This window comes from Rhinolophus sinicus, chromosome 2, assembly GCF_057876585.1.
Source record: "Rhinolophus sinicus isolate RSI-liver-muscle chromosome 2, RSI-T2T, whole genome shotgun sequence".
NCBI classification, from domain to species: domain Eukaryota; kingdom Metazoa; phylum Chordata; class Mammalia; order Chiroptera; family Rhinolophidae; genus Rhinolophus; species Rhinolophus sinicus.
Window position 1 is genome coordinate 10,282,682 of NC_142502.1, and position 26,009 is coordinate 10,308,690.

Genomic DNA, 26,009 nt, shown 5'->3' on the forward strand with positions numbered 1-26,009 from the left:
TCAGGTAGTAGATGGCCATCAGCTGTGGCTAGTCGGCCATCAGCTGTCACCAGTTAGCCATTAGCCACTGATATAACTACTGTGCCTGCGTTGGTTGATTGGTTGGCAGGCAGAAAAGCTGACAGCGGGTTGTGGATTCAGTGGCTCCTACTTCATGTGTCTGGCCCACCGCCAGTGAGACTGGGGTGCAGGAAGACCCCTTGTTGGGGTACTGGCGGATGTTTGCTACCTGTGTCTCCAACCTGGCCGCCAGCGAGAATATAGTGGTATGACTCCCCTACCTATGGCTCCATTGGTGTTCCTTTTTGGTCTCACCATGTCCTGAGTTCTTATGCGGGGAGGGGGAACAGAGTCCCTGCATGACATATACAAACCAAACCATGAAGTTAGAAGTGTACCAACGTGGGGACCAACAGCTAGCCCAGTTTAGTTAGAGGGTAGTGGGCTGGAAAAGCTGGATGGGACAAAAGGAAACGCAATGGGTAGTTTTTAATATGTGATGTGTGTTCATTTATTAGGAATTTGAGAAATTAGTGGGAGAACATGATAAATCATTAATAAAATGTAGCCGTACATAACTGGAGTTTCAAGAAATCTAAAATTATCATCTGAGGCCAATTATGTTTTTAATGTTCTTTGTTTTTCTTCTCAAGTGAACAGTTATTACTGTAAGGAGAGATCTCCAAAGTAATTTGTATTCTTTGGTAAGAGAATATGAAATTTTAAAATGCTTTAGTAAATCAATTAATTCTTAATTGTGTGCTATTTTAGAATATTAAAAAATATATTTAACATACCTAGAAAAATTGTACCAAAATGAAAGATAGTTTTTTCACACAATCTCATTACTTGTAATTCTCCAGAAAGAATTTGTTCATTTTCACTTAATACCATGCTTTGTTATCTGCTTTAAAAGGTCTACATAAATACTAGGGAACAGTATTTTATTCCTGGCAAGACTAATGTCAATTCTTATTGATTTCATGGACCTTTTGATATTCAAATCCATTTAGAACTTTGATTTTTTTTTTTTTTTTTTTTTTTTTTTTTGCCCTTACAAATGTATAGTTTTTTTTTGGTTTTTTTTTTTTTTAAGTGTCAACATTGTTATCCTCAGTACAGGAATTGCAAATATATGGTTTTATATGTATTATTTTCTCACTGGGTCATTGGTGATTATTTCAAAATGCTTAATTAAACCTTTATCAATTTAGGAATTCATTTGTTCCAAAAGTGAAAAAAGTCTGTATATTTGGAGCACCCTTTTTCCTCCTCTTTTCCCGTTTTGAATCAGTTAGAAATAACTTTATGAAGATAAAACTTGTTTGCCATACCATCAAGTCAGGGACAGATTTTAGGTCTAAGTCCCATCAGAAAAGAAGAACATAAACAAACTCAATCAGGCATTAAAGCTTTTAATGAGATTCAGATATAAATGTGATTTACTAGTGCCAGAAGTGCAAACTTTGTATAATTTACATGGCAAATGCAGGGTTAATGAGTAAAGGAAAAAGCAGAGAAGCATCTTTCAGAGAAGCAGAGATGCAAGCATGATGCATTGCATTGAGCCTCTCAGAAACGGGAGTTGATCAAGCAATTAATATAGTTAAAAACACAAACGCACATTTGGATCTTAATCTACTTAAGGAAAGGGATCCAAACCAAATACGTAAAATTGATTCAGAGGACTTTGCAGTGATGTGGAAAAGTCTCATAAAAATCCAGAAATGGAGCAAGGTCATGTGACTCATCCTGTGTCAGTGCTGAATTATTTCAGAGCGATTAAACTCAGTTCAGCTGACCAGAGAGGTTCTTTATTTGTATTATTGAATCCACATTGAAAACTCTGGCTACAGCAATAAACTTTTGTTTTTCCCTAGTCTCATTTTATTTTTATTTATTTATTCTTAACATTTTTTAATTAGTTTCAGGTGTACGAAACACTATGACACTTACCCCTCTGACATCGCACACAGCCATTACATTTCCACTGTCTCTGTTTCTAATGCTGTACTCTACTTCTTGTAAGTACATATATATGTATGTATGTATATATGTATTCTTGTAAGTATATATGTATGTATGTATATATATATGTGTGTATATATATATATATACACACATATATATATACATACATACATATATACGTACATACGTATATACATATATATACATATATACATATATAAAATTATAGTTGATATTCATTATTGTTCAGCTTCAGTTTCAGGTGTACAGTGCAGTGATCAGGCATCTACATCATCCCTTATGTGGTCTCCCTAATAAGACAAGGGTCCATCGGATATCTTACAAAATCTTTACATTATTGATTACATTCCCCATATTGACTTTCATATCCCCGTGGCAATCTTGTGGTTACCGATTGTGCTTTCTAATCCCCTCAGCTTCCTCCTTATCCCCGCCTCCCCATCTAGCAACCCTCAGTTTTTCCTCTATGTCTGTTAGACTGTTTCTGATTAGTTCATTCATTTATTCTTTTCTTTAGATTCCACATATAAGTGAGATCATATGGTATTTGTCTTTCTCTGTCTGACTTATTTCACTTAGTGTAATGTTCTCTAGGTCCATACATATTGTTGCAAATGGTAAGATTTCATTCTTATTTACAGCTGCATAATACTCCATTGTATAAATGTACCACCGTTTCTTAATCCAGCCATCTACCGATGGGCATTTCGGTTGTTTCCATGTCTTGGCTATTGTGTATAGTGCTTCAATAAACATGGGGTGCATAGTTTTTTTGGATTAGCGTTTTGGAAGTCTCTGGATAGATACCTATCTAGGAGTGGAATTGCTGGGTCTATTTTCAGGTAGTCCCATTTAAGGTAGTTCCATTTTCAGATTTTTTTTAGATACCTCCATACTGTTTTCCATAGTGGCTGCACCAATCTGCAATCCCACCAACAGTGCACAAGGGTTCCCTTTTCTCCACATCCTCGCCAGCACTTGTTGTTTGTTGATTTATTGATGATAGCCATTTTGACTGGGGTGAGGTGGTATCTCATTGTCGTTTTTATTTGCATCTCTCTGATGATTAGTGACGTTGAGCATTTTTCATATGTCTGTCTGTCATATGTATGTCTTCTTTAGAAAAATGTCTCTTCATGTCCTCTGCCCATTTTCCAATTGGGTTGTTTGATTTTGGGAGTTGAGTCTTTTATAAATTTTGGATATTAACCCCTTATCGGATATATCATTGGCAAATATCTTCTCCCATTCAGTAGGATCCCATTTTGTTTTTTAAATGGTTTCCTTTGCTGTGAAAACACTTTTTAGTTTGATATAATCCCACATGTTTATTTTTTCTGTTTCTTCCCTTGGCCGAGGGGATATATCAGTAAAAATCTTATTCCAGATAATGTCTGTAATTTTATTCCTATATTTTCTTCTAGAAGTTTTATGGTTTCAGGTCTTACATTTAAGTCTTTAATCCATTTTGAATTTATTCTTGTATATGGTGTATGGAGGTGGTCCAGCTTCACTTTTTTTTTTTTTTTTTTTTTTTTTTTGCATGTGTCCAGGTTTCCCAGTACCATTTATTGAATAGACTGTCTTTACCCCACTTTAAATTCTTGCTTCCATTGTCATAGATTAAATGACCATAGAGGCATGGATTTATTTCTAGGCTCTCTATTCTGTTCCGTTTATCTATGTGTCTGTTCTTATGCCAGTACCATGCTGTTTTGATTATTGTAGCCTTGTAGTATAATTTGATGTCGGGTATCGTTAGACCTCCCACTTTGTTCTTATTTCTCAAGATTGCTGAGGCTATCCAGGGTCTTTTATGGTTCCATATAAATTTTAGGATTATATGTTCTATTTCTGTGAAAAATGTCCTTGGTAGTTTAATAGGAATTGCGTTGAATCTGTATATTGCCTTAGGCAGTATGGACATTAAACTTTCTTTCTTTGTTTTTTTTTTTTTTCTTATTTCCTTCAATCCCACTTCCTAACCATCCCAACCAACCCATGTGAACTTTTTATTTTCTTTTTCTAAGAGTTCAGTGGAAGGACCACTGAACAAGTGGTTTCAGAAGATCAGAGTTCTTGCCTTTTATGAATGTCAGTTACTGAAAATACAATGACATTGTATTTTGTGACTCCTATGAAATAACACTAATTTTACCTCCATCCCTCATCCTGGGTGATGCTAGATGGTATGTACATAAGCTTTGGGAGTCTGGGAACAGGGTCTGTATTTACTTACCCCAGTATCCCCAGTGCTCAGTGTGTTGCCTCTATATAGTCAGAGCTCAGTTAATACTTGTTGAAAAAAATAAAAAATGGAAAGCATAAGGTGCATGTATACATCACAAATTGGGTGGGAGTGTTATATAAAATCACAAGATAAATATATTTCTTGAGGACCAACTTTCCTGAAAAGTCTGAGAGGAAAGTTAACTAATATAACGGGGTTAATTAAAGTAGATCTGTATTAAAACTCACTTGGATTATTTATGGACAGAATGCAAAATTTGCATGAATTTGTAAGATTAAAACTTGAGACTTCAAAACAACTTCACCAGGCAGCTGCTTCCAGCATCGTCCTCAGATCTCTTCTCCCACAACGAGAAGATCTTTAGTGGGAAAATACATGGATCATAGGGCAGACGGATATTGTAAAGACCTATGATAGGAGACTCAAAGAAGACAGGCTTATATCATTTGACAGGAATTTGATAATTCATTGAACGTTTCAGAGTGGAGCTTATTTTGCGTCCTGGCAATGGCACACACTTGCGCATTAGGTTAAGTGATTGGGAGATAGTACAGGGGAAGACAAAGATTCTTCACCCTTCTCCCGTCCTAGGTTTTTCCGCTGGAGCTCTGTAAAGTTAGACTGACAAAAGATGGATTAGCAAGCGAAAATTAACGTGTGTAGTACACATCTCGTGGGAGAAACCTTATGATGACTAACTCACGGCGGTGGTTAGAATGTGGGTTATATAGCATCTAGGAACAATAAATCTTTAGAAAATTGACAAGACAAAGAAAAGCATTGTAGACTTCCAAGGGCGGCAAACTGTCGAAAGGTAACTACCTGGGGGACAGGAATGGAGCAAGGTTTGTTTGTGCAGGGCCATCTTAATGTCAACTTTCCTTCCTTTCTTTTTCTTTTCTTTTTTTCACTTTCCATGGCTGTAAAGCTTCCCCACGAGATGAGTTTCATGGCAGTCTCCATTTTTAAGAGGTTTCTGCATTTAGTCAGATAGGAAAATAGGGGAAGCTTTGAGAAGGGGTGTTTTTGCACCTATTGATTTTGTTTGCCACCAGGATCAAAATAATCCTATGACAAAGGGGCATATTGGGATGGCATATTCTGGTCCCTATAAGAGGGAAGTGAAAATGTGGATAAATCCTAGTCACTTAGAGTGCAAGAGGAGCGGTGTTCTGAGTTCAGATGGTATTTGAGGCCTGTGATGTGACTAATACAAAGTGAACCAAACGTGGGTGCTTGGGGGAGACTCAAGGACAAGGTTACCCATTCTCATTAGCCCATGACAGGGTGTCAGGACCGTGGGCTACTGTCACAGGCTTTTGTCATCTGAGTGCTAACCATGTGTGAGTTTACAAAAGTAGCACTATGTCCTGATAGCATGAAGGCCAGCTGCATGGACAGGAGTCACAAAGTGCCAGTGTAGCCCCGCTCTGCTTGCTTGCAGGGGCAAGCGTGGGGCTGTGCCTCTCTTTGGAGGAACCCAGTGCCTAAGGACAGGAAAAGCCTAGTTGATTCTTCAGAGCTGGGTGCTCATAATGCACGGCCTCCCCCTCATCAGAGCCACTTGAGCAAGAAACAAATCATATTTAGGAAGGTCTGTTAGGTGACCCTGAAAGAGCTGCTAAGACTGAGCGGAGAGCCAGCTGTGAGCCTGTGGGAGGCTATATCCTGTGTGGCTGCAGCAGGATGTGGAGTAGGTGGAAACTGGGCGAGGGGCTTAGAATAGATCTGAAGTCAAAGTACAATCAGCTCTGAGCTGTCGCTGGTTGCTCCTACAGATGACAGGACACTGGCTGGTATGAGTAGCAGTCTCATTGAGTACCCGGAAACACAGCTGGTTTCTTGTGACATGTGACCTGTACAGTTTCCCAGAGCCCACGCTGAGCAGGGCCCCACATAGCTTAATGCTCTGCTCTTGCTGTTCCAATGCTTAGTAATTTTATCTTTGAACTTGTGTTTTGTAAGTGAAGTCCGATGGGGTCATGCAGCATGTGCATGAGCAGGGAGCATGCAGTGCAATGTGCACGTCAGCCTTTGACATGCGAGCACAGAACTCCAGTGGAGCCATGACGAGTGGGAGCTGCATGAGACGCAGTGTAAGTCAGCCTGTTACGTCCATGAGTAAGTGGAGATGCTGGCAGTCTTGAGACCACTCTTTCCATGTGAATTAGAGCTTGCTTCAAACACAAAAAGAAGGTTATGCTAGTCTCTAAGAAACACAAATCACCAAGGAACTTGATCATATTTTTTATTATGCATGTTAATTCCCTGTATTAGCCAACCACAGATGATGACATAGAAGGACAAAGAAAGATGGGGCACCCAGAGTTCCTTCCCTTTCAGCCCTTCCATACTCGTCAGGTGAGCTGAGGGTAGAATGTTGTAGAATATGCATGTATCAAAAAGGGAGATAAAAATGGTTGATTTAGTTTTACGCAGAATCCCCCCTATTCGGGTGAGAACAAATTGCATATGCATGTTTGATTTTTGTAATTTAAGTGATTTCACATACTATTTAAATGCTCTTCTATTTACATTTAAAACTGGTAATGCACAATATAACGATAAACAGTACATAGGAATGATTTAAAATTTTTCTTTACTTACAAAAACATTAAATAACAAATAAAAAAAAACCCACCATGACAAGTTGAGAGACAAATTCTGCAAGAACGAAAAAGCTGTATATTTTAGTACCTTAAATGACACTTTCCCCCCTGCCTTTCGAATAAGGGGCCTCACATTTTCATTTTGCACTAAGTCTTAAAAATTTCTGTAGCCAGCCTTGTCAGGAAGAGATAGTAAGAAACCATCTACTTATTCCTCTATGGTGTGATAAAAGATGTGATTGTATAAACGTTCTCAGTAGAGTGAATTCATTGGTATTCTTTCTTTCCAACTAAAACACACCAGCTTCTAAGAGTAGATATTTATAGCAGATGTGGGAAAAGAGGGGCTGAAGTTCAAAGCCAGCTAACTGAGTTCCCTTTAATTTTCTTGAGCCTTTCCCAGAAGAGAGATTATTTTGTTTCTCTTAAATTTACCAATGTTTCTCCAAATACTTTTAGGTATTGCTATTTTAAACAGGAAATTTTAGCTACTTCAGCAGTGATGTGCAAATAGCCAGTTTCTCCTAACAGCACCCATGATCTTCATTGGTACCTGCTGGTCAAAATGCATCACAGGGAAGCCCGGCCCTGGGCGAGGTGACCATGAGCGTTTCCTGGAGCATTTAGCTGCTAATCTGGTTCAGGCCGCTGTGCACAGCAACCATTTTCAATCTTCTTATCAGTTTCTTGTCTGGTGCTTAGAGAAGCAATCTGTGCCTTTGTGTACTCATGTATTAATTTCACAGCTAGCTTTTTTCAGTTCCTGGATTTCTGTATGTAGGCCTGGTTTGAATATTCTTAGTCTCTTGTTCTGACATTTCTGTAGATATTCAGTGTTTTCTGACACTACCCTCCATGTTTTAGCATCTCTAAGTGTAGTTGCCGAACATTGAATGAATGCCTCCAAACCTAAGATTGGATTCTGTTTACTTCTCCTTGTGTGGTACATTGATTAGTGAGGACAGCATCCATCTTGATAAAATAGTTTGTGTGTTTTTTCCCCCCAGCTTTTGTTTCCAGTCTGCACTGGAACTAATGAACTTATAACCATCAGAGTTGAGTACTCCTAATAGTTGCAAAGATCAACAGAGACAGATGGGATCTTAAAGATCTCTTCACTCTTTCTATAGACGGTATTTAATAAAAATAGTGACTAAGTCATGCCTCTGTCGTCTAAAGTAGAAGCCAGCAAGCTTTCTGTAGATGGCTATAAATATTTTAGACTGTATAGGCCACACAATCTGTATCACAACTGTACAGCTACTCAACTCTGTCATTGTAGCATGAAAGCAGCCATAAACAGTATGTGAATGACAGAACGTGGCTGTGTTCCAAAAATCATATTATTTATTTATTTGTTTGTTTGTTTATTTACAAAAACAGTTGATGGGCTGGATTTGGCCCATGAGCCATAGTTTTCTGATCCTTAGTCTAAAGCCACAGGGACATTCTAGAAGAATTTTATATCTTGGCAAATTGCATCTCAGTCTCCTTGACTCATCTCTCTTCCCATTTCTCTACTCACCTTGCAAGTATGTCTGCAACATTTCCATTCTCAGCTCTGTGGCTTTGGTGTTCCAAACCCTCTCCATGGTTGAGCTCACTTAAATTCATAGCTTCAGTGACAGCCCATATGCTTTGACCTCTCTCACAAAGACCAAAACCATGTATCAAATCTGGAGGTCAGCACATGTATTTCCCAGAGGCATCCCAAACTGTCCATATTCAAAATATAACATGTTGTTTTTCTCCATATTGAACAACTTTTCTCTAGTTGGTGAATTGTATCATCCAGTCTCCCAATCAGGTTCTCCACTCTAATCATTATTAAGCCCCATGGACTGAAATGTGTCTTCCTCTGTCTTCCTCTCCCTCACTGGAGACCTCACCATCTTTTATTTAGTCCTCTGCCTCTTGCGTTGCTACCCCACGCTGCCACTCCTCACAATCCAGTCTCATTTCTGCTGCCCAAATGATCTTTTAGAAACTCTTGTCTGGTCATTTGTCTTAAAACCCTTTAGGAGATACCTACATAAGCCCCCAGGATGATGTATACGGCCTCCTGATGACATTGCCCTTGCTGGGTGCACATGCAAAGAGAAAGAGACAGACAGACAGACATCGTATGATTAGAACACTCGTGAGCATCCAAGTTCTGAATCACAGCAACCCCTCTCTGAATGCTTCCCAGGTAAAAATACATGAATAGGATTAATATAATGCAGAAGCACACGTTACCATTAGCAGGGACTCTGGTCCCAACACTATTGTGGTAATCGGTGACCTGGGCTAAATGTAAGAGCCAGCAAGGATCCTGTTGGCCCAGGTTAGGTGGGCAGAACTCCTTTCCCAAGTCTCTTCTTTCTCCTGCTTGCATTTCTGCAAGGATGAAGGGTGTGCTGAGAGGAGAGGGATGAGATGGTCAAGGGGTCATAGAGGCAGACCTCCTGCCAAGGATGAGTAGCCCCAACCCTTTGCACTTTGCCTACATGTAACGAAGCACATGCCAAGTGCTGAAAGGGAAGAGAGCAATGGAGGAGCCTAGAGGAAGAAAGATGGCAGGCTCTCTCCCAAGTGGGTGTGGCAACAGCCATTCTTGCCTTACCCTGTTCCCGAAGAGCCAGAACAGGAAGAACTCCAGCATCTGGGACTGAGACGACCCCCCCCCAAAAAAAAAAAAAAATTCTGCAAACCATTTCAATTCATTGTCTTTTTTGGGGTGGGTGAGGAGGGATGACAGTGAGAGCTATGTGCATTCCTTAACCAGCCTATCTCTCTAACATTCTCAACCCTCTCCTAAAGGCATCTTTTGTTCAGGCCGTGAGGAGCACTTCATACTTTCCCCCCTTCCTCCACACCCTTCTGTCTCCTTAGGATGCCCAAATGGAATTGGCCACACCATCTTTTTGCTACATTTAGGTCCAATGCAGCATCTTTAATTATGCTCAGTTTATTCTGATTACAGTATGTCTATTTCCCCTACTAAGCTGTGAACACCTGAATGGCTGGAATTTTGTTATGGAACTTCCTACCCCAAGGGTACAACAAAATCTGGTACGTTGTATATCCTTAACAGAAATTTTTGAATAAATGAATGAATAAGTAAAATACTAAAATTGATTAGAAAATCTTGGGTTAGGAATTTTTTAAATTTCCATTTTAGAGTTCAATTGTGTAATTTTATTTATCATAAACAACTAGTAATTTATATGAGAGGACATACTTATTCTTTTAAATAACTAGCAAAAACATATTTTCACTACATAAATTTTATAAAATACAGAAAAACAGAAAAAAGAATCTGACCAAGATTTTAATAACATGGCAATTGCTTTAGACACATTATTCATTTTTCTTTCCGTGTAGCATCTTTAAAGTTTTGTGACTTCTTCAATGTGCCGTATGTTGAGAAAAATACTATGCTAATGTGAAAAAGCACTTTTCTTATGCCCTACTGTGACCTTTACTTTTTTGGTAATCAGATGGTCATGTCACTAACCCATCACCATCCATTGGGAATACCTGTCATTATTTATCAAGATGCTTTCAATCTTTAATATTTTTCCCATATCTGTGTCTCTCTGTCCAGTGTCACCTACCATGATAGGGACCTTAATATTTCTGCAGATTTACTTATGTTCTTTATTTTCTTATCCCCAGTCCACAAATCTTTGATGTTTAAAGATAAACAATAAACAGTAGGATGATGGCTCTTGATTTCCTTTTTGTTTCATTGTTCTAAATAATTTTTACAATGTAAAATTGACATGCTTTCTAAATATTTGAATTTATGAGATTGCAGTGATGTTTTATTATGCATCATAATTTTATATTTTTGAAAGATTTTTTAAAAGCTTATGTCTATAGAGGTAAATCTTCTTCAAGAGTTACTTGTGGAATTTATTATTTGTTTACATAATTATTGTTTGCATATTATATTTTTACAAATAGAACCTGAAAATATTTATATTAAGTAGAACCATACATACTTCCTTAAAGATTGTCAATCTTTTACTTTTTGATTAGTTTTCCAATTTATATTTGACGGGTTATAGATAATCCATTTCTACGAAGACTTCTTGGTTTGCATTTCTCTGAGATATCCTTTATTTCTTTTAATGTCTACATAAATGTAATAATATAAAATTTAATAAGAATTATCAACTGTTTTGAGGAACTAAATTTCATGGCCATTTTAAAGGTACGTTCAGTTTCTTCACTGTCATGTAATTTATCATTTACATTAAAAAAAATCTGTAAATGGGCAGATTCAATTAAATTATATAATTCGAAATTGATATTCTTAGTATAGTACATAGTCTTTTCTGGAAGATGTTTCTTTGTGGTTATTTAATTGTTCTATCAGCCAAAGATGTATTTTTACCAAACACTAAAGTATTTTTAAAGTTGTTGAAACTAATTTTATAGGTTGTGTTAAATGAGTAAATTTTTCTATGACAATTACAATTTTGTTGCTCTTAAATATTTATAAGTAGTGTTATTTTACATGCTTCCCCAATAATTAATTTATTCATTTATTCAAAATCATATTAAGTACGTATGGTATCTAATTCAAATAGACAATAAAATGATTAAGTGCATAGATTCTAGAATCAAATTCAAATACCCAGTGCTCCCCTTCCTAGGTAGGTGTCTGTAAAATGAGGATAAAGTATTCCAGGAGATAATAGTCACTACTTCAAAGGATTATTGTGAAAGGTGATGGGAAAATATATGTAAAATGTACAATGCAAATAGAGAGTGAGTGCTCAGAGTATGTTAGCCATTATCGATGTTGCTGGGTGCTGGATGTGTTACACATTAATTTCTCTTTCCTCTCTTCTGAGTAATAATTCCAGAAATCAGCATTTTTTTCTGTTTAAGTTCAACAGCTAACCTATTACTTAGAGGCCTTAAAATTGCCACTGTTTGGGGGAAAAAAAATCTATTAAACAACACGAGTGCATTTTCTCTATGACTAGATTATAGCCAATATTCTGGCTGCATTAAATGGCATTGACATAAAGGCCATCTACCCTGTAGCCCCATCCTGGGCTGATGTATTGCTGGCATATTGCCTGGAGACTTTCCTCGGCTATATGTATCAGTATGCTACTTTAAGCTTGGCCTTTGAAAAGCATGATAGGAGCATCTACAAAGCCAAGGTTCTTGGTCTTTCAGGGCAGCCATTTCTGCTGTTCACACCCAAGGGATTCACATATTCAGGCTAATGACTTGAGAACACACTGTCCGTCTCCTGAGGGTTCAGCTAAACATGCAAGCCTGGGCAGCCATTTCAAGCATGAGTGTTTCAGGATGACATTTTGTGCTACAAAAAAACACTCATCAAATGCAGCATAGAGATACTTCACACAATTACTGGTACACAAATAAGCTTGATTTCTTGTCTAAATCCTAATCATGCTTTATATAAATTCTAGAAATAACGTTCAACCCTTTGAAAGAAAAAGAGTCTTTTTGGAGCTTGGCCATACACTAAATATTATAATAAATTTCAGGTAGATTAATGAGTTAGATGTTAAAAAAAAGATAAAATATATCTTTAAACAATTTCAAGTAATTAAAGAGCTAGAAAAAAATTACTTTCAAATAATTTTCTGACCTTTGAACGGGGAAAGGCTTTGTAATCTCAGAAACAATGGAAGATATCTCAAAGGAAAATATGGCCATAGATGACTAACTGTAATATGTTCTTTGAAAAATTTAAAAATTAGAAGAAAATTAGAAAAGTAATTGCCCCAAAATGACAGAGGTTTACTCTCCTTAATTTCTAAAATATCTTTACAAACCAATAATAAAATTATTCTGAATTATAAATGGATTGTTCTAAACCAAAGCTCAAGAGTATAAGTGCTATTTCCTTTCAAAATCAGGTTGTTAAAACTCCTTAGAGAGCCATCAACCTAAATAAATGTGTACATTTGGGCTTTTTAAAAAATGGGATAATGTCATTACCTGCCTCATAGAGTTTTCATGAGGATTGAATAAAAGAATGCATGCAAAGTATAACACCCTACCAGTAAAAAGAGGATTAAAAGAAAAGTTTTGTGTTTCCTATCATTCCAGAGTCTGGATAATTTTAGACTCCTAAACTTTAAGGACTCTGAATGAAGCCATCTGTACGTATCCTAAATAGAAGCAGCCACAGCACTTGGAAAACACCTCATATAAATAAATGCATGAATACATTCCACCTGAGGATTTCACTCAGATCATCACTAATTGAAACACAAATGATTCAATGCCCCAAGAAGCAAGCTCTAGTATTATTACTCAGCCAATGCACGCAATGAAAAGCAAGGCAAAGCCTGCCTCCCATCTGTGTGCAATGATAGTGGCTTGTCAGTTGTCCCAGGAAGAAGCAGTATATAAAGGAATCCCTAGGCTTGATTGAAAGAATCCCAGGCAGGACATCTCTAATGATCTCAAAGGAGGACATCACATTTTCAGAAAATTCTTTGAAAAAAAGGGATTTTAACCCCATTCGTTTAAAATTTAAATGTTTTATTTAGCACTGTTAGGAGAGTCTAAGAAGGCAAAAATAGACAAATACTGGACCCACTACTTAAAGAAGTGGAATCACTGGCTGGGTCATAGAGTGAACCTCAGTGGTTTTAACAAATTTTTTTCTTTTTTTTTGCCTAATATATTCATTATATCTCTCTACATTTCCATTTTAATTATCACGAAGAAAAAGTAGCAACCCTTTTGCCGTGTGCTGTAATTTATACTTGCTCTAGTGAGATAAGTAATACCACTCCGAATTTATTATAAACAAAATATTTATTAGGAAAGCCTCATTAGCATGCATTTCATTCTGATAACAAGGTTTAGGAATTTAAATTAATATCAGTGTTATTTGAGAACATGGCTATTAACATTTAATAATATTTAGCATTTATATAGTCCTTTGTGTTTCCAAAGTACTTTAGCCATTAATTAATTAAACCTCAAATTATCATTGTGAGCAGGTTCAGCTCATGGTTTCTTCAGTTATAAAACTGTCTTCATCAGTATTTTAACTCTTCCAGTGAGGAGTTCTTGATAACTGTTATTTACTCGAAAGTTCTTTCATGCAGCGTGAGATTGCCAGTGTATCCAGGCAGGAATCTCTCAATTGCAATCTGTCAATAATATTCTACTTGTTAGCTGTGGGCCCAGAGATGGGCAACTAGCGGGAGAGCAGCATTCTTTTTAAATTGTCTTGCGATGTCTTGATTCCTACTCTGCTGCTGGCGCTGGGTCCCCCAGCCTGCAGATCACACACTGACATGATACAGCCAAGGGCTGGCAACGGACCCCACAGGGGATCGCTTTGTAAGTTATATACATGTTTGGCCACTGTGCTCTACACCTGAAACTAATGTAATATTGCATGGCAACTCTAATTGAAATTATTTTTCATTTGAAAAAGTTTTTTAAATATTAAAAAATAGACCCCATACTTAATATTTATCCAAGACTATGTCACACACACTCACACAAAAAAATGTTCTTGGAGTCAAAATGAAATTGCTTGAACCAGGAAACATCCCCCACAGATGGGGCCGGAGGGGTGGGAGGGTGGGGGGGTGGGGGGAGTGCTCATGCTACAATTTTTAATGGTTCCTTATTACCTCTATGCAATAAAAATTCCAGTTCCTCAGATCTGATATTTAAACCTTCTACAAGGTCATATTTCACTTCCCACTCCTTCACAACCCCCAACTTCACAGGTCCACTCTCAACCACAGAACACAATGACATTTCAATCTGATATCGTCACAATGAGCATGCGCAGGTCCATCTGGACAGCTATGAACAATGCAGCCTTGACAGGTGTCCTGGCTGCTTCTGGAGAGATAGCACCCAGGAAGATTCCTTGGTCAACGCTGCTTCCCTGCTGGACAAAGAATGGCAAATCAGGCTGCCGATTGTCTAAATCCACATGGGCCATCGGGCTGCTGTGCCATTGGCTTCCTGACCCACACCTGACCTCCCCAGCAGGGGATGTCATCTGCTTACCCTTTTGGTCCTTAACTGTGGCTTTGGGCTCCTTGCCATATGTAGGGACTTCTCAGCCTTGCAAAGAGTCTCAAGGCTAATTCCTTGCTTCATATTGTGGGTCAGGCCCAAGCCAGTCCCCGAGGATCCACCTTTGACGGTCCATGGCAGGGAGCTCCATTGCCTTCCTCTGAAGAATAATTTTATCAAAGCTGAGCTGAGAAAATTCTGGAAACATTCACACACTGGTAGAAGAAAGCATAAATTTATTATCAGCAGGGTAAAAGAAAATTATTATCATCCATCAGCGTGGCGAAGAAGACAGGAAAAGAATTTTAAAGCAGTCACCCTGTGGGTCTTAGCTCTGCTTTCTTTTGCTGTCTACTGGATTCACAGGCTGGTTTTTTAAATACAACCTGATTCATTGGCGTTCTCACGATAATAGTCTACATCTTCAGTGGTCTAGCAGTCACCAGATTGGAGTTGCTTTTCATACAAGATCAAAACAAATGTAACAAAATTTGTTTAAATAATGTGCTCAGTATTATATGGCCACATAAATCCCAAACATGCCACAAAACTATTCTTGGGGACTGGATTTTCTGGGTTGTAGAAGTGGCTCATTTTCCACTCGTCTTCAGTACCTTGTTACTAACTTAAAACTATCCTTGAGATGTTCAATTAGTATGTGCATGCATGCGTGTGTGTGTGTGTGTGTGTGTGAGAGAGAGAGAGAGAGAGAGAGAGAGAGAGAGAGAGAGAGAGAGAGAGAGAGAGAGAAACTTTACCTTAAAATGGTACCTTGACACAGAGCAGATGACCAAATATTCACTTCCAATCTGAACCCTCAATTTACAATATTTAATGGCTCCCTGTTACCTATATGTAATATAGATCCAAACTCCTCAGATCTGGTATTTAACCTTTTACAATGTCATATTTGACTTCCCAAGACTCAGCTTCACACATTCTCTCCCAGCCCCAGTATACACACTGGGTTTTAGTCAGGAGTAGTGTGTTTGCCTTCTCTATGAATACGCTGACTGATGTCCCCATCTCTGGGCTTTTATTTGAGCTGTTTCCTTTACTCAAAATGTTTGTATATTTTTCCATTGCTCCCATATATTGTGAGATCCTTGAGGAGATGGGCTAAGTATTATTCATTTCTTTGTTTCCACAGTTCTTATAGAGCTTTTTGACATGGTAGGCAGTCACAACATGCTTTTTTAAACAAGAATTGGATTGAAAAAAAGTCAGGTTTTCTTTGTTTGTTTTTCATGCCTGCTATTGAGAAATGGCAATGAACTCCAGCACATTTAATCTAAAGAAACATTTACAGCATGAAGATTTTTTTCGATTTTTTTATTTATATATATTTTTAATGTTTTCCAATAGAAGTATGGCTTCTGGTCAGAAATAGAATGGATTCTAGTCAGAGATTCACCAACATGTAGGTAAACTAGATTTTTTGTTGTTGTTGTTGTTTTTTAATGAAAGAACTTGCCTGTGTTTACGAAACTTCCTGGATAAGAATCTCCCAATTAGAAAAGTTCCATATACATATATGCTATGCTTTTTTGTGCTCATAGATAAAAGTACTAATCACATATGTGTGAGTAGGAACTTGCAGCTTCCAAAATGTGGGAAATTAGATTGTAAAGCATCCCACCTATGAGCCAGGTAGTCTCTCTGTTTCATTAACTCCACATGTGAGGCCCTGTGGTTATTGCATCTAACTCAGTCAACAGGAAGCAAAAATATAGCTGATATTTATATATGAAATGTATATGTATATATGAAATATATAAAAATATACAATCATATATAATTATATATGTATAATTATATATATATAATCAAATATATATTTTTTAAATTGAAATTACAGACAAAATGTTTAGTTGTTTGTTTGTTTTTTATTTGGTATTAAGTTTATGAGATTTTTTCCCTCCTGAGTAGAATAAATAGAATAAATGTATTATGTTTATGAGAATCAATTTAATTTGACATTAAAACAATTTTTTGCTGGCCTCTGCTTTATGGAGGGCACTGGGCTCAGTGCTGAGGACACAAGGACCAAAACATGTCTGTCCTGGATTTGAGGAGCTCACAGTCTCACAGGAGGGACAGATGTGCAAACAAATGTGATGTGCTCCGTAACAGCAGTGAGGAAAATGCTGCAGGAGAACGAAACAAGGAGCAATGCATCCTTCCTAGTGAGATCTAAAATAAGACAAGCAGAGCTAAAGGCTAACTGTTGCACTAGGCAGAGGACAGCAGAGCTCTCTGTAGGATCAGAGCACAAAAAAGAAAAGTTTATGGTGTTTGGGATGACTGATGGGTGCTTGTGTTGGGATGGCGGGAAAATGGAATGGCAGGGGTGGTAAAACAAAGGCCGGATAAATAGCATCAATAAGTAAAGCAAACCTTGTGGAGACTGAAGCAAGCTGGAGAGAATGTGTCTTGTCTGTTGAGGCTGGCAGCTGCACAGCTCCGACAGACGTGTGGCTGCCAGCTGAAGAGCCAGCCCAGACTTGCCAGAGCTGGGAATTAAAAAAAAAACAAAAAACAAAAAGCAGAAATCTGAATTGTTATATGAAATCTACCAATTTTTAATTTTTGAAAACTGATTTAGAATTTTTAACACTATGTAATTGTCAAACAAAACACGCATGTGGGCTAAGTCTGATCTGAAGACAGCCAGGGTCAGAGTCCTCTCACACAAATGACAAGGCTGAGAAGATGGACTGGGGACAGGTGGTAAAAGGAAAAGATAAAGTTATAAATATATTTGCTTTTGTAGGTGATGAAGATGTGTATTATCTTGATAGTGGTGATGGTTTCACCAGCTATCCATATGTCAAAACCTACCGTATGCTCTAAATGCATGTACTTTATTATATATCAACTGTACTTGATAAAGCTAGTCTTAAAAGTTACAGAAAAGAAATATGCCTTCGTACATCAAAAAATTAATAAAATTTACATAAGTATGTTTCCTAGTTACAAAGGCTTTCCAGTATCACTTGCCTCATGTACCTGATTCAAGATGGATCAAAGTTGAAGAACACCAGCGATGGACCAAAGCCTTTTGCCGGTAGACACCTGGGACTACTTATTCTGAGAGCGGTTTAGGACAAAAAGAATGAAGGGAGTAAAAGACACGAGGCCTGGCCCTCCATCTCTGGGTTTCTTTAGTCTCTTGTTTCTTATAAATTTAGAAGTAAGAGAATCATACTAGGCGGGAAAAGCAAGACACATGGGAGGTGGGTGCAAGGAAAGGGTACAGCTAGACCTGGTTGGTTTCCTTACCCTGTGCTGCTTCCAGGGGACGTGTTTGGCAGCAAGGTCTTCCACAGACCACTGAATTCTTTTATTTGGGACCCGTCGTAATGCGTGTAAGCCATCCTGTGAATAAAGAACAAGTTTTGCTCTAAAGCCAAGAAGACTATTGGTAATCAGCTCACTGTCCAGGCTCTTACAAATCCAGCAGCGATATGGTTCCTTAAAACAGAAAGAGGGTGCAGCGCTGATACGTGCTGGAGAAATTTTCTGGTGAGCTTACTTTCTTCTGTTTTATAAGCTAACCTAATTAATTAATCAACGTAGTATTTTTCATTTCATCATATATAATATGTATATGCTCTCTCAAGGAATATACACAAGCAAAAGGTAGAGAAAGCTAACTGATCTCTCCTATGCGAGGTCTCTTCAGGGATTTATATCATCTCTTCTTTCAAGTGAAGTGAAATTTCATAAAAGGAGAAATTATGCATTTTTCTATATACAACAGATTTTTTTATTTCCTTTTTCTTGAGTGAAAGGGAAATGATAGAAAATAAAAAGTAAGGCTCAGAATTATATGAAACCCTGGTAATCTGTGAGCTGTTATGTTAGCGATGCAATTGTATCTCGTATAAATTCTCAGCACAGTGAATACAGTTCTGCTCCATGACTCACATTAAACATTAGGAAGAACTGTACTGTTTAATTCCTCAAATCGCACAAAAAATTATCTACACTGGATGTAAAACCCTGGGAAAAGATAGCAAATAGGACGGGACTGGATAGGTCAAATGATAGGTAATAGAGCCTATTAAAGTTAAACTGCTGGAAAGTCACTAGGAAGTGAATAGAGGTCAAACAATTGCCTTTATACGAGTAGATGTAGGACAGGCCGAAGGCACTGGTGTAGACTCAGGCAGAGCTGTCTGACCCTGAATCTTCCATTGACTTTCTTTGTGATCTTGAAAAAGGCGTTGATTTCTCTAAGTCACATCTCATGACGTAAAGTTAGTACAGTGCTTGGTATTTAATTAACCTACAGATGTTAACAGCTGATGTTATTACAGATTCATAAAAAAATCCTTAAATATCACGTCATCCTACCAACCCATTTTACAGAGTAGAATATTGATACTAGATATATACTGTTACTTGCCTAAGCTCACACGACTAATGAGCAACAGAGCCAGGAATAGAATAGGAAACCTTGAACTCTTCCCTCTCTATTTGTATTTTATTTTACAGATAGTATCTGTCACTTAAAAATTTTAGCTTTATTGAAGTATGATTGTCACAGAATAATCCATAGTTATTTAAAGTGTACCATTTGACAAGCTGTGGCATATATACATGCCCGTGACATATCACCACAATCAACAGACTCAACATATTCTTCGCTCCCCAAAATTTCCTCCTCATCCTGTGTAATCCATTTCTCTCTTCCTCATTGCCTATGGATGACTGATCCACCTTCTGTCATTATGGAGTATTTTTTTATTTTCCGTGAATTGAATCAAATAGTGCATACCTATTCTTGTTTGTCTGGTGTCTTTTACTCAGAAAGACTACTTGAGATTTATTCATGTTTTTGCATTTATCAATATTTCACTCAATTTTACTCCTGAGTAGAATTCCCTACCACAATTTGTTCATCCGCTAACCTGTTGGTAGACATTTTGGTTGTTTCCAATTTGGGGCTATTATAAACCTGCTTTGAACATTTGTGTACAAGTCTTTGTGGGACATGTGTTTTTATTTCTCTTTGGTAAGTACTAGGCATAGATTAGCAGTGTCATATGCTAGGAGGATGTTTAGCTTTTGAAGAAACTGCCAACCTGTTTTCCTGAGTGGTTGTGCTTTCTATATTCATGCCTGCAGACTCAGAGTTTCAGTTTTTCCATATCTCGCAGATAAATGTGTCAGTATACTAATTTTCTATTGCAATATAACAAATTTCCAGAAACTTAGTGACCTAAAATTACATACTCGTACATTTATTAGCTCACGGTCCTGTGGGTCAGAAGTCCAGGTCCCATGTGGCTGGATTCACTTCTTAGATTCTCACAAGGCTAAAACGGAAATGTCATCTAGCCTGCATTCTCGTCTGGAGCTCAGAATTCTTCTAAGCTCACAGGGTGTGCAGAATTCAGTTCCTTGATGTTGTAGATGTAGTAGAGGTGACTGTCTACAGGTGACTTCTTTGCTGGCTGTCAGCCATGGGCTGCTCTTAACTCCTACAAGCTGCTTGCTTTCCTCGACACGTGGCTACGCCCCATCTTCAGAGCTGGTACTGGTGCACAGAATCCCTTTCTTTCTCCTGATCTCTCTGATGTTCCACATACTGACCTCTAGATCTAACTTTAAAGGGGCATGTGATTAGGTCAGGCCAGTCCAGAAATCTCTCTGTCATGAGGTCAACTGACTTGGAAATTTAATTACATCCACAGAAGTCCTTTTGCCATGAGAATAACATTTCATCATATTCACAGGTTTTGCCCACACTCGAGAGGAAGAGATTATATGTGAGCATTATACAAGGTCAAAGGCCATTGGGGGTCATCTTAAAATTCTGCCTACCACTGTAGTTTTAGTTTTCGTGTAGTAGTATTTCCTGGTGATTTTGATTTGCATTCCCCCAATGACTAATGAGATTAAGCATCTTTTCATCTTTTCACTTGTAATCTGATCGTCTCCTTGGGTGAGGTGTCTGTTCAAAACTTATTCCATTTTTTTTTCATTGCAATATCTTCTTGATTTTTAAAAGTACTTCATATATTATAAATGCAAGTCTTTTGTCATATATATGTTTGCACATATTTTTTTCCAGTCTTTGGCTTGCTTTTTCACTTCCATGACAGTGTCTTTAAAGAGTAAAACTTTTTTAATTTTGATAAAGCCTTATTCATTGATGACTTTTTCTTTTATAGTTTGTGGGGGTTTTGTGTCATGGTGAAGACATCTTTGCCAAAACCAAGGTCATGAATTTTCCTCTACTTTTTCTTGCGCCAGTTTTATAGTTTTAGGTCTAATATTTAGGTCTATGATCGATTTTGAGTTAATTTCTCTATGTGGTATAAGGTAAGGGTCAAAGTTCATAATTTGCATATGGATACCTAACTGTTCTAGACCTTTTATTGAAAAGATACTCCGTTCCCTATTGAATTGCTTTGACACTGGCTTTGAAAATCAATTGTCTTTATCTGTGTGGGTCCATATCTGACTGTTTTCTGTTCCTCTGACCTATGTGACTAGCGTTATGCCAATACAACATTGTCTTAATGACTGGGAGCTTTATAAGTCTTGAAATCAGGTAGTGTTAGTTCTTTACTTTGTTCTTTTTCAAAACAATTTTGGCTCTTCTAAATACTTCGCATTTACATGTAAATTTTAGAATCAGTATGGGAATTTCTATAGAAAGCATACTTGAATCTTGATTGAAACGGTGTTAAATCTATGGATCAATTTGGGTAAAATTGACATCCTAAGACTATTTAGTTTTCTGACCAATGAACATGTTGTATCTTTCTATCTATTTTGGTCTTCTTATTTTTCACCATGAAATGTTGAGGTTTTCAGTGTACGTGGTTTGCAAATCTCTTGTCAATTTATTTTATATTTTTTGATAGTATTGTTTCTTTAATTTCCATTTCTGTTGGTTTATGGATAGCAAATGGAAATTTAATTTATTATTTACTTTCTATTATAAATACTTTTCATTTCTTTCTTTCTTTGGCCTATTGCACTGGCAGGACCAGCACCATACTATAGACTAGAAATGGTAAGAACACACATTATTTATTAATTAAACCTCAGTCTTATGGGGAAAAGATCCAGGGGTTCATCACTGAGTGTAATATAGTTGTAGATTTCTCTTTATCAGATCAAGGAAACTTCCCTCTTTCTTCTTTGCTGAGTTGTTTGCTTGTTTTTTTTTAATCATAAATATGTGTTGGATTTTGTTAAATGGGTTTTCTTGTTGTTTTTTGCATCTATTGTAATCATATGATTTTTCTTCCTTCAGTTCTTGATATGGTGAATTATATTGTGTTAGCAGGTTAATGTGATGAATTACGTGTTAAATCAACCTTGAATTTCTGAGATTACCTCTATTTGGTCATGATATAGTATCCTTTTATATAGCACTACAATTTAGTCATTAAAATCTTGTTAAAAATATATGTCTATGTTCGTAGGGGATATAGAGGTCACTGGTTTAAATTTTTTCTTCATTTCTAGTATAAGCATTTAATGTTATATATAAAATTCCTTTAAACACTGAGTAACTATATCCCCCATAATTTTTAATGTAATTTTTCAATTTTCACTCAATTCAAAATACTTTCTAATGTCCTTTGACTCATGGGTTACTTAGGAAAGTGTTATTTTCCAAATATTTGAGACATTTCCAGCTATCTTTCTGTTACTGCTGCTAATTTAATTCTGTTTTGGTCAGAAAAGACACTTTTTATATTTTCAATACTTTACAATTTAAGAGGAGTTTCTTATGGTTCATATACGGCCTATCTTGGTAAACATTCTGTGTGCTCTTAATAATAATGTGTATTCTGCTGTTGGTGGTTATAGGGATCTGTAAGTATTAATTAGGTCAAACTGCTAATATCACTAAAGACTTCTATGTTATTGGTCTTTCTGGCCAATCAGTTGAGAAAAACATGCTGAAATCTTTGGCTATATTTGCTGATTGGTCTACTTCTCCTTCCAGTCCTATGAGTTTTGAGTTAGGGCTTTGGAAGCTATGTGACTAGGAGCATAATAAATATGTACCTCTTAATGAATCAACCCCTTTATCACCATGAAATGATCTTCTTTATCTTTGGTAGGATTCTTTTCTCTGAAATTTACCTAGCCTAATATTAATATAGCTGCTTCAGATTTCTTTTGGATGATGTTAGTATGGTGTATATCAATTTCTATCCACTTACTTTTACCTATTTATTTTTTATAACTGAAACAAGTATTTTATAGGCAAGCTTTTTAAAGTCCAATCTGATCACGTCTACCTTTTTATTAAGTTGTTTAAAACATATACCTCGAATGTGAGTTTTAATTTGTGTGATATTAATCCAACATTCTGCTATAGTTCTATTTATTCTATTTTCTTTTGTTCCCTTTTTTCTCTTCTCTGCCTTCTTTCAAATTAATTGAGTATTTTTAATGATTTAATTTATCTCCTCGATTAGCTGTTAATACCACCCAATGCATTTTTTACTCTCAGACATTGTATTTTGAACTCTAGAACTTAAATTTGTGTCTATTTTTATCTTTATTGTTCTCCCTAACATGCCTCTACTTTCCTCTATCTTTGTGAACATATTGAGTGTATTTACAATTTTTAAAAGTGTCTTTGTCTACTGTTCCTATTACGTTCTCCATTTCTGTCTTTTCTAAATGAGTGAGTTTTATTTTCATTATAGTTCTTTCTTCCCTGCTTCTTAGCTTGCCTCACAATTTCTGAATAGACCTTATGAATTAACTCTGTTGGAAACTGAACTCTTTTTGAATTCTTTAAAATATTTTTGAGCTTTGTTTTGGGATGTAGTTTGGGTACCTATAAAGAGAGTGATCCATCTGAATCTTGCATTTATGCTTTGATAGGCAGGAGAGATGTCTTTAATCCAGGGTAAATTTGGCCCCAATACTGAGACAATATCTTTCTAGTACTAACACCAATACCTATACGTCCTGAGGTTTTCCACTCTAGTTGAGAATAAGACCAGTTTCCATCTTGGTGTGATTCTTCTCCTTTCTCATGATTCTTTTCCTGATGTTAAGCATTTTCCTCACAGCATGTGGTTACTGGTGCTGAGCTGAAGGCGCCAGTGGAATCCCCACCTCTGTTATCTCTGGCACTCTGCAAGCCACCTTGTACCCCCAAATTCTCCGCTGTATCTCTTCAATTCAAGGGTACTGCCAGGACCAGTTAGGCAACCTAGAAGCTCACTCCAAGCTCTCAGCTGAGACAATGTCAATGTTACCTCATTTGCTTTCCTTCTCTCAAGGATTACTATCCTGCACCACCTGTTGTCCAATGTCTGAAACCACTGCTTTATATATTTTGTCTAGTTTTTCAGTTATTTAAAGTGGGAGGGCAAATCTGGCCCCTCTATCTCCATCATCATGGCTGGCAGCAAAATTCTATGTGTTCATTTTTAATAAAAAATAAAATCCAATAATGCAGATAAGCAAAATAAAAAATAAAGTTACTTGAAATTTTCTAACATAGAAATAATCACCATTAATATTTTCCCTTAATTGTTTATATACACACAGCAAATAAAATATTTTCTCATTTGCCTTTGAAGTCAATAAAGATAGCTTTATATAATTAGTTTTGATGATCACATAGCATTCTATTGAATGGATGAATTATGATCTATTTATGTCATCCCCTATTGCTGGACAGTTAGGTTTTTCCATCTTGCTGACGTTTTAAAAAGTGCTCTGATAAACCCCAGCAATTCAAACCTATAGTCACTGCTTTTTGTCCTGACACTAAGCTGACTTTAAAACTCTAAAACTTTCTAAGCTACCATGTTTGTTTTATGGTTTCACCTCATACATATTTTGCTGGAATTCTTAACAAGGAGTAAGGTGAGAAGAAAGACAATTGATTTTGACAAATGATGTTTTGACCTAAGATTGATAGAACATGAAATTTTTTACTTCAGCTCAGTGTGAACTCTCTTTGGGGAAATTGAGGTTTGTAAAGCCTAATTTCAATGAAAATGTACAGGAGGAGACTGCCGGTTTCTTGGCTAAGTAACTGAAAAAGCATGGTAACTTGGCAAGTTAATTCCAGTTGGTGCTAGAGGCAATCTAAAATGAATACGGAAATTTTTAATCATGGATTGTGGCTGAATAGGCACTGCTGGGAGACTCACAGTACAATTGAGTGGCAGTTGTTTTAGCCCACTGAAATAACTTGATGATCTAATCCATGTCCCAACAGACAAATATCCCTGAGTTTGGACCTAATAGTTATGTTTTATAGAGTTTCAGCAGAGAGCCCTGGATTATGGGATAATGAAAAATAAATAATACAGGGTTAAGTGCCATTAAGTTAGAGTTGAGATATGTTAATAGACAGAGAGGTGAATTTATAATAGATTAGGGTTACCTGCATTGATATATTTTTACATTTACAAAGCTTGACAAAACAAATGGCTTAGAATATCTCCTGCAGCACAAAAAGAAAAGTAGCCTAATGTTTACACACCAAGCAGGAGCATTGATTCTCTATTTATTTTACTAAAAGTTTATACCTAAATATCTGGACAGTATAAAGTGTAAAAAGCTTTTCATTTTGTAACTGGGATTGAATTTCACAAGTCTCAGGAAAATAAACAAGTTGAAGTCTTATTTTTTCTAGTTTTCAGATTTTCTAGTTCTGCAAAAATTAACCAGTTTTCCACTGGATATTTAAAAATATTTTGACAGAGAAGGGGGAGAAGATAAGCTCTCCCCAAATAATAAAATTTTAATGGAGATTTATGACTATGATTGGTATAAAAGTGTTTGGCTTTGAAACTTGTCATGTTTAAAATTTGGACTAACAAAATGAAATGCATTCAAAAATAAAATTGGGAACAAAAGTTCATATCCCATTTAATGACATAATAACTGTTTTTGTTTTTATTTATTTTTTGGAAGACACTTATTTTTCTGTTTTTCCTGGTTTAAAATCAAGATCTTTAATGGTAATACGGAATGAGATTCATTTACTCATTTATTCATTCACTTAAACTTTTTGTGAGCACAAACTACAAATCTTCTAATGTACTAACCTGGGGATACAGTGAGGAGATACAGTAGGGAGAAAACATTTTTAAAAATGACTCACTTGAATA

General features: G+C 36.7%; 1 protein-coding gene and 1 long non-coding RNA gene across 13 annotated transcripts in view; one reads left to right on the forward strand and one right to left on the reverse strand.

Moving 5' to 3' along the window:
- Positions 1 to 26,009, forward strand: part of LOC148758738 (uncharacterized) — a 260,925-nt gene that overhangs the window by 198,635 nt on the left and 36,281 nt on the right. The gene's annotated exons all lie outside the window — the stretch shown is intronic.
- The window catches only part of LOC148758739 (uncharacterized), a 366,645-nt gene continuing 347,113 nt past the window's right edge, over positions 6,478 to 26,009 (reverse strand). For 5 of the 9 annotated variants that reach the window (XM_088795361.1, XM_088795360.1, XM_088795356.1 and 2 more), the window contains 4 exons: positions 18,169 to 18,264; positions 17,284 to 17,399; positions 14,878 to 15,101; positions 10,014 to 14,755 (listed from right to left, as the gene is read on the reverse strand). In XM_088795361.1, coding sequence (XP_088651487.1) covers positions 14,621 to 14,755; positions 14,878 to 15,101; positions 17,284 to 17,399; positions 18,169 to 18,263 — 570 coding nt within the window. In that variant the 5' untranslated portion in view covers position 18,264 and the 3' untranslated portion in view covers positions 10,014 to 14,620. Of the gene's footprint in view, positions 8,933 to 10,013; positions 15,102 to 17,283; positions 17,400 to 18,168; positions 18,265 to 26,009 lie in introns of those variants that run through there. The other 4 variants (XM_088795362.1, XM_088795357.1, XR_016020153.1 and 1 more) reach the window with 4 other exon arrangements.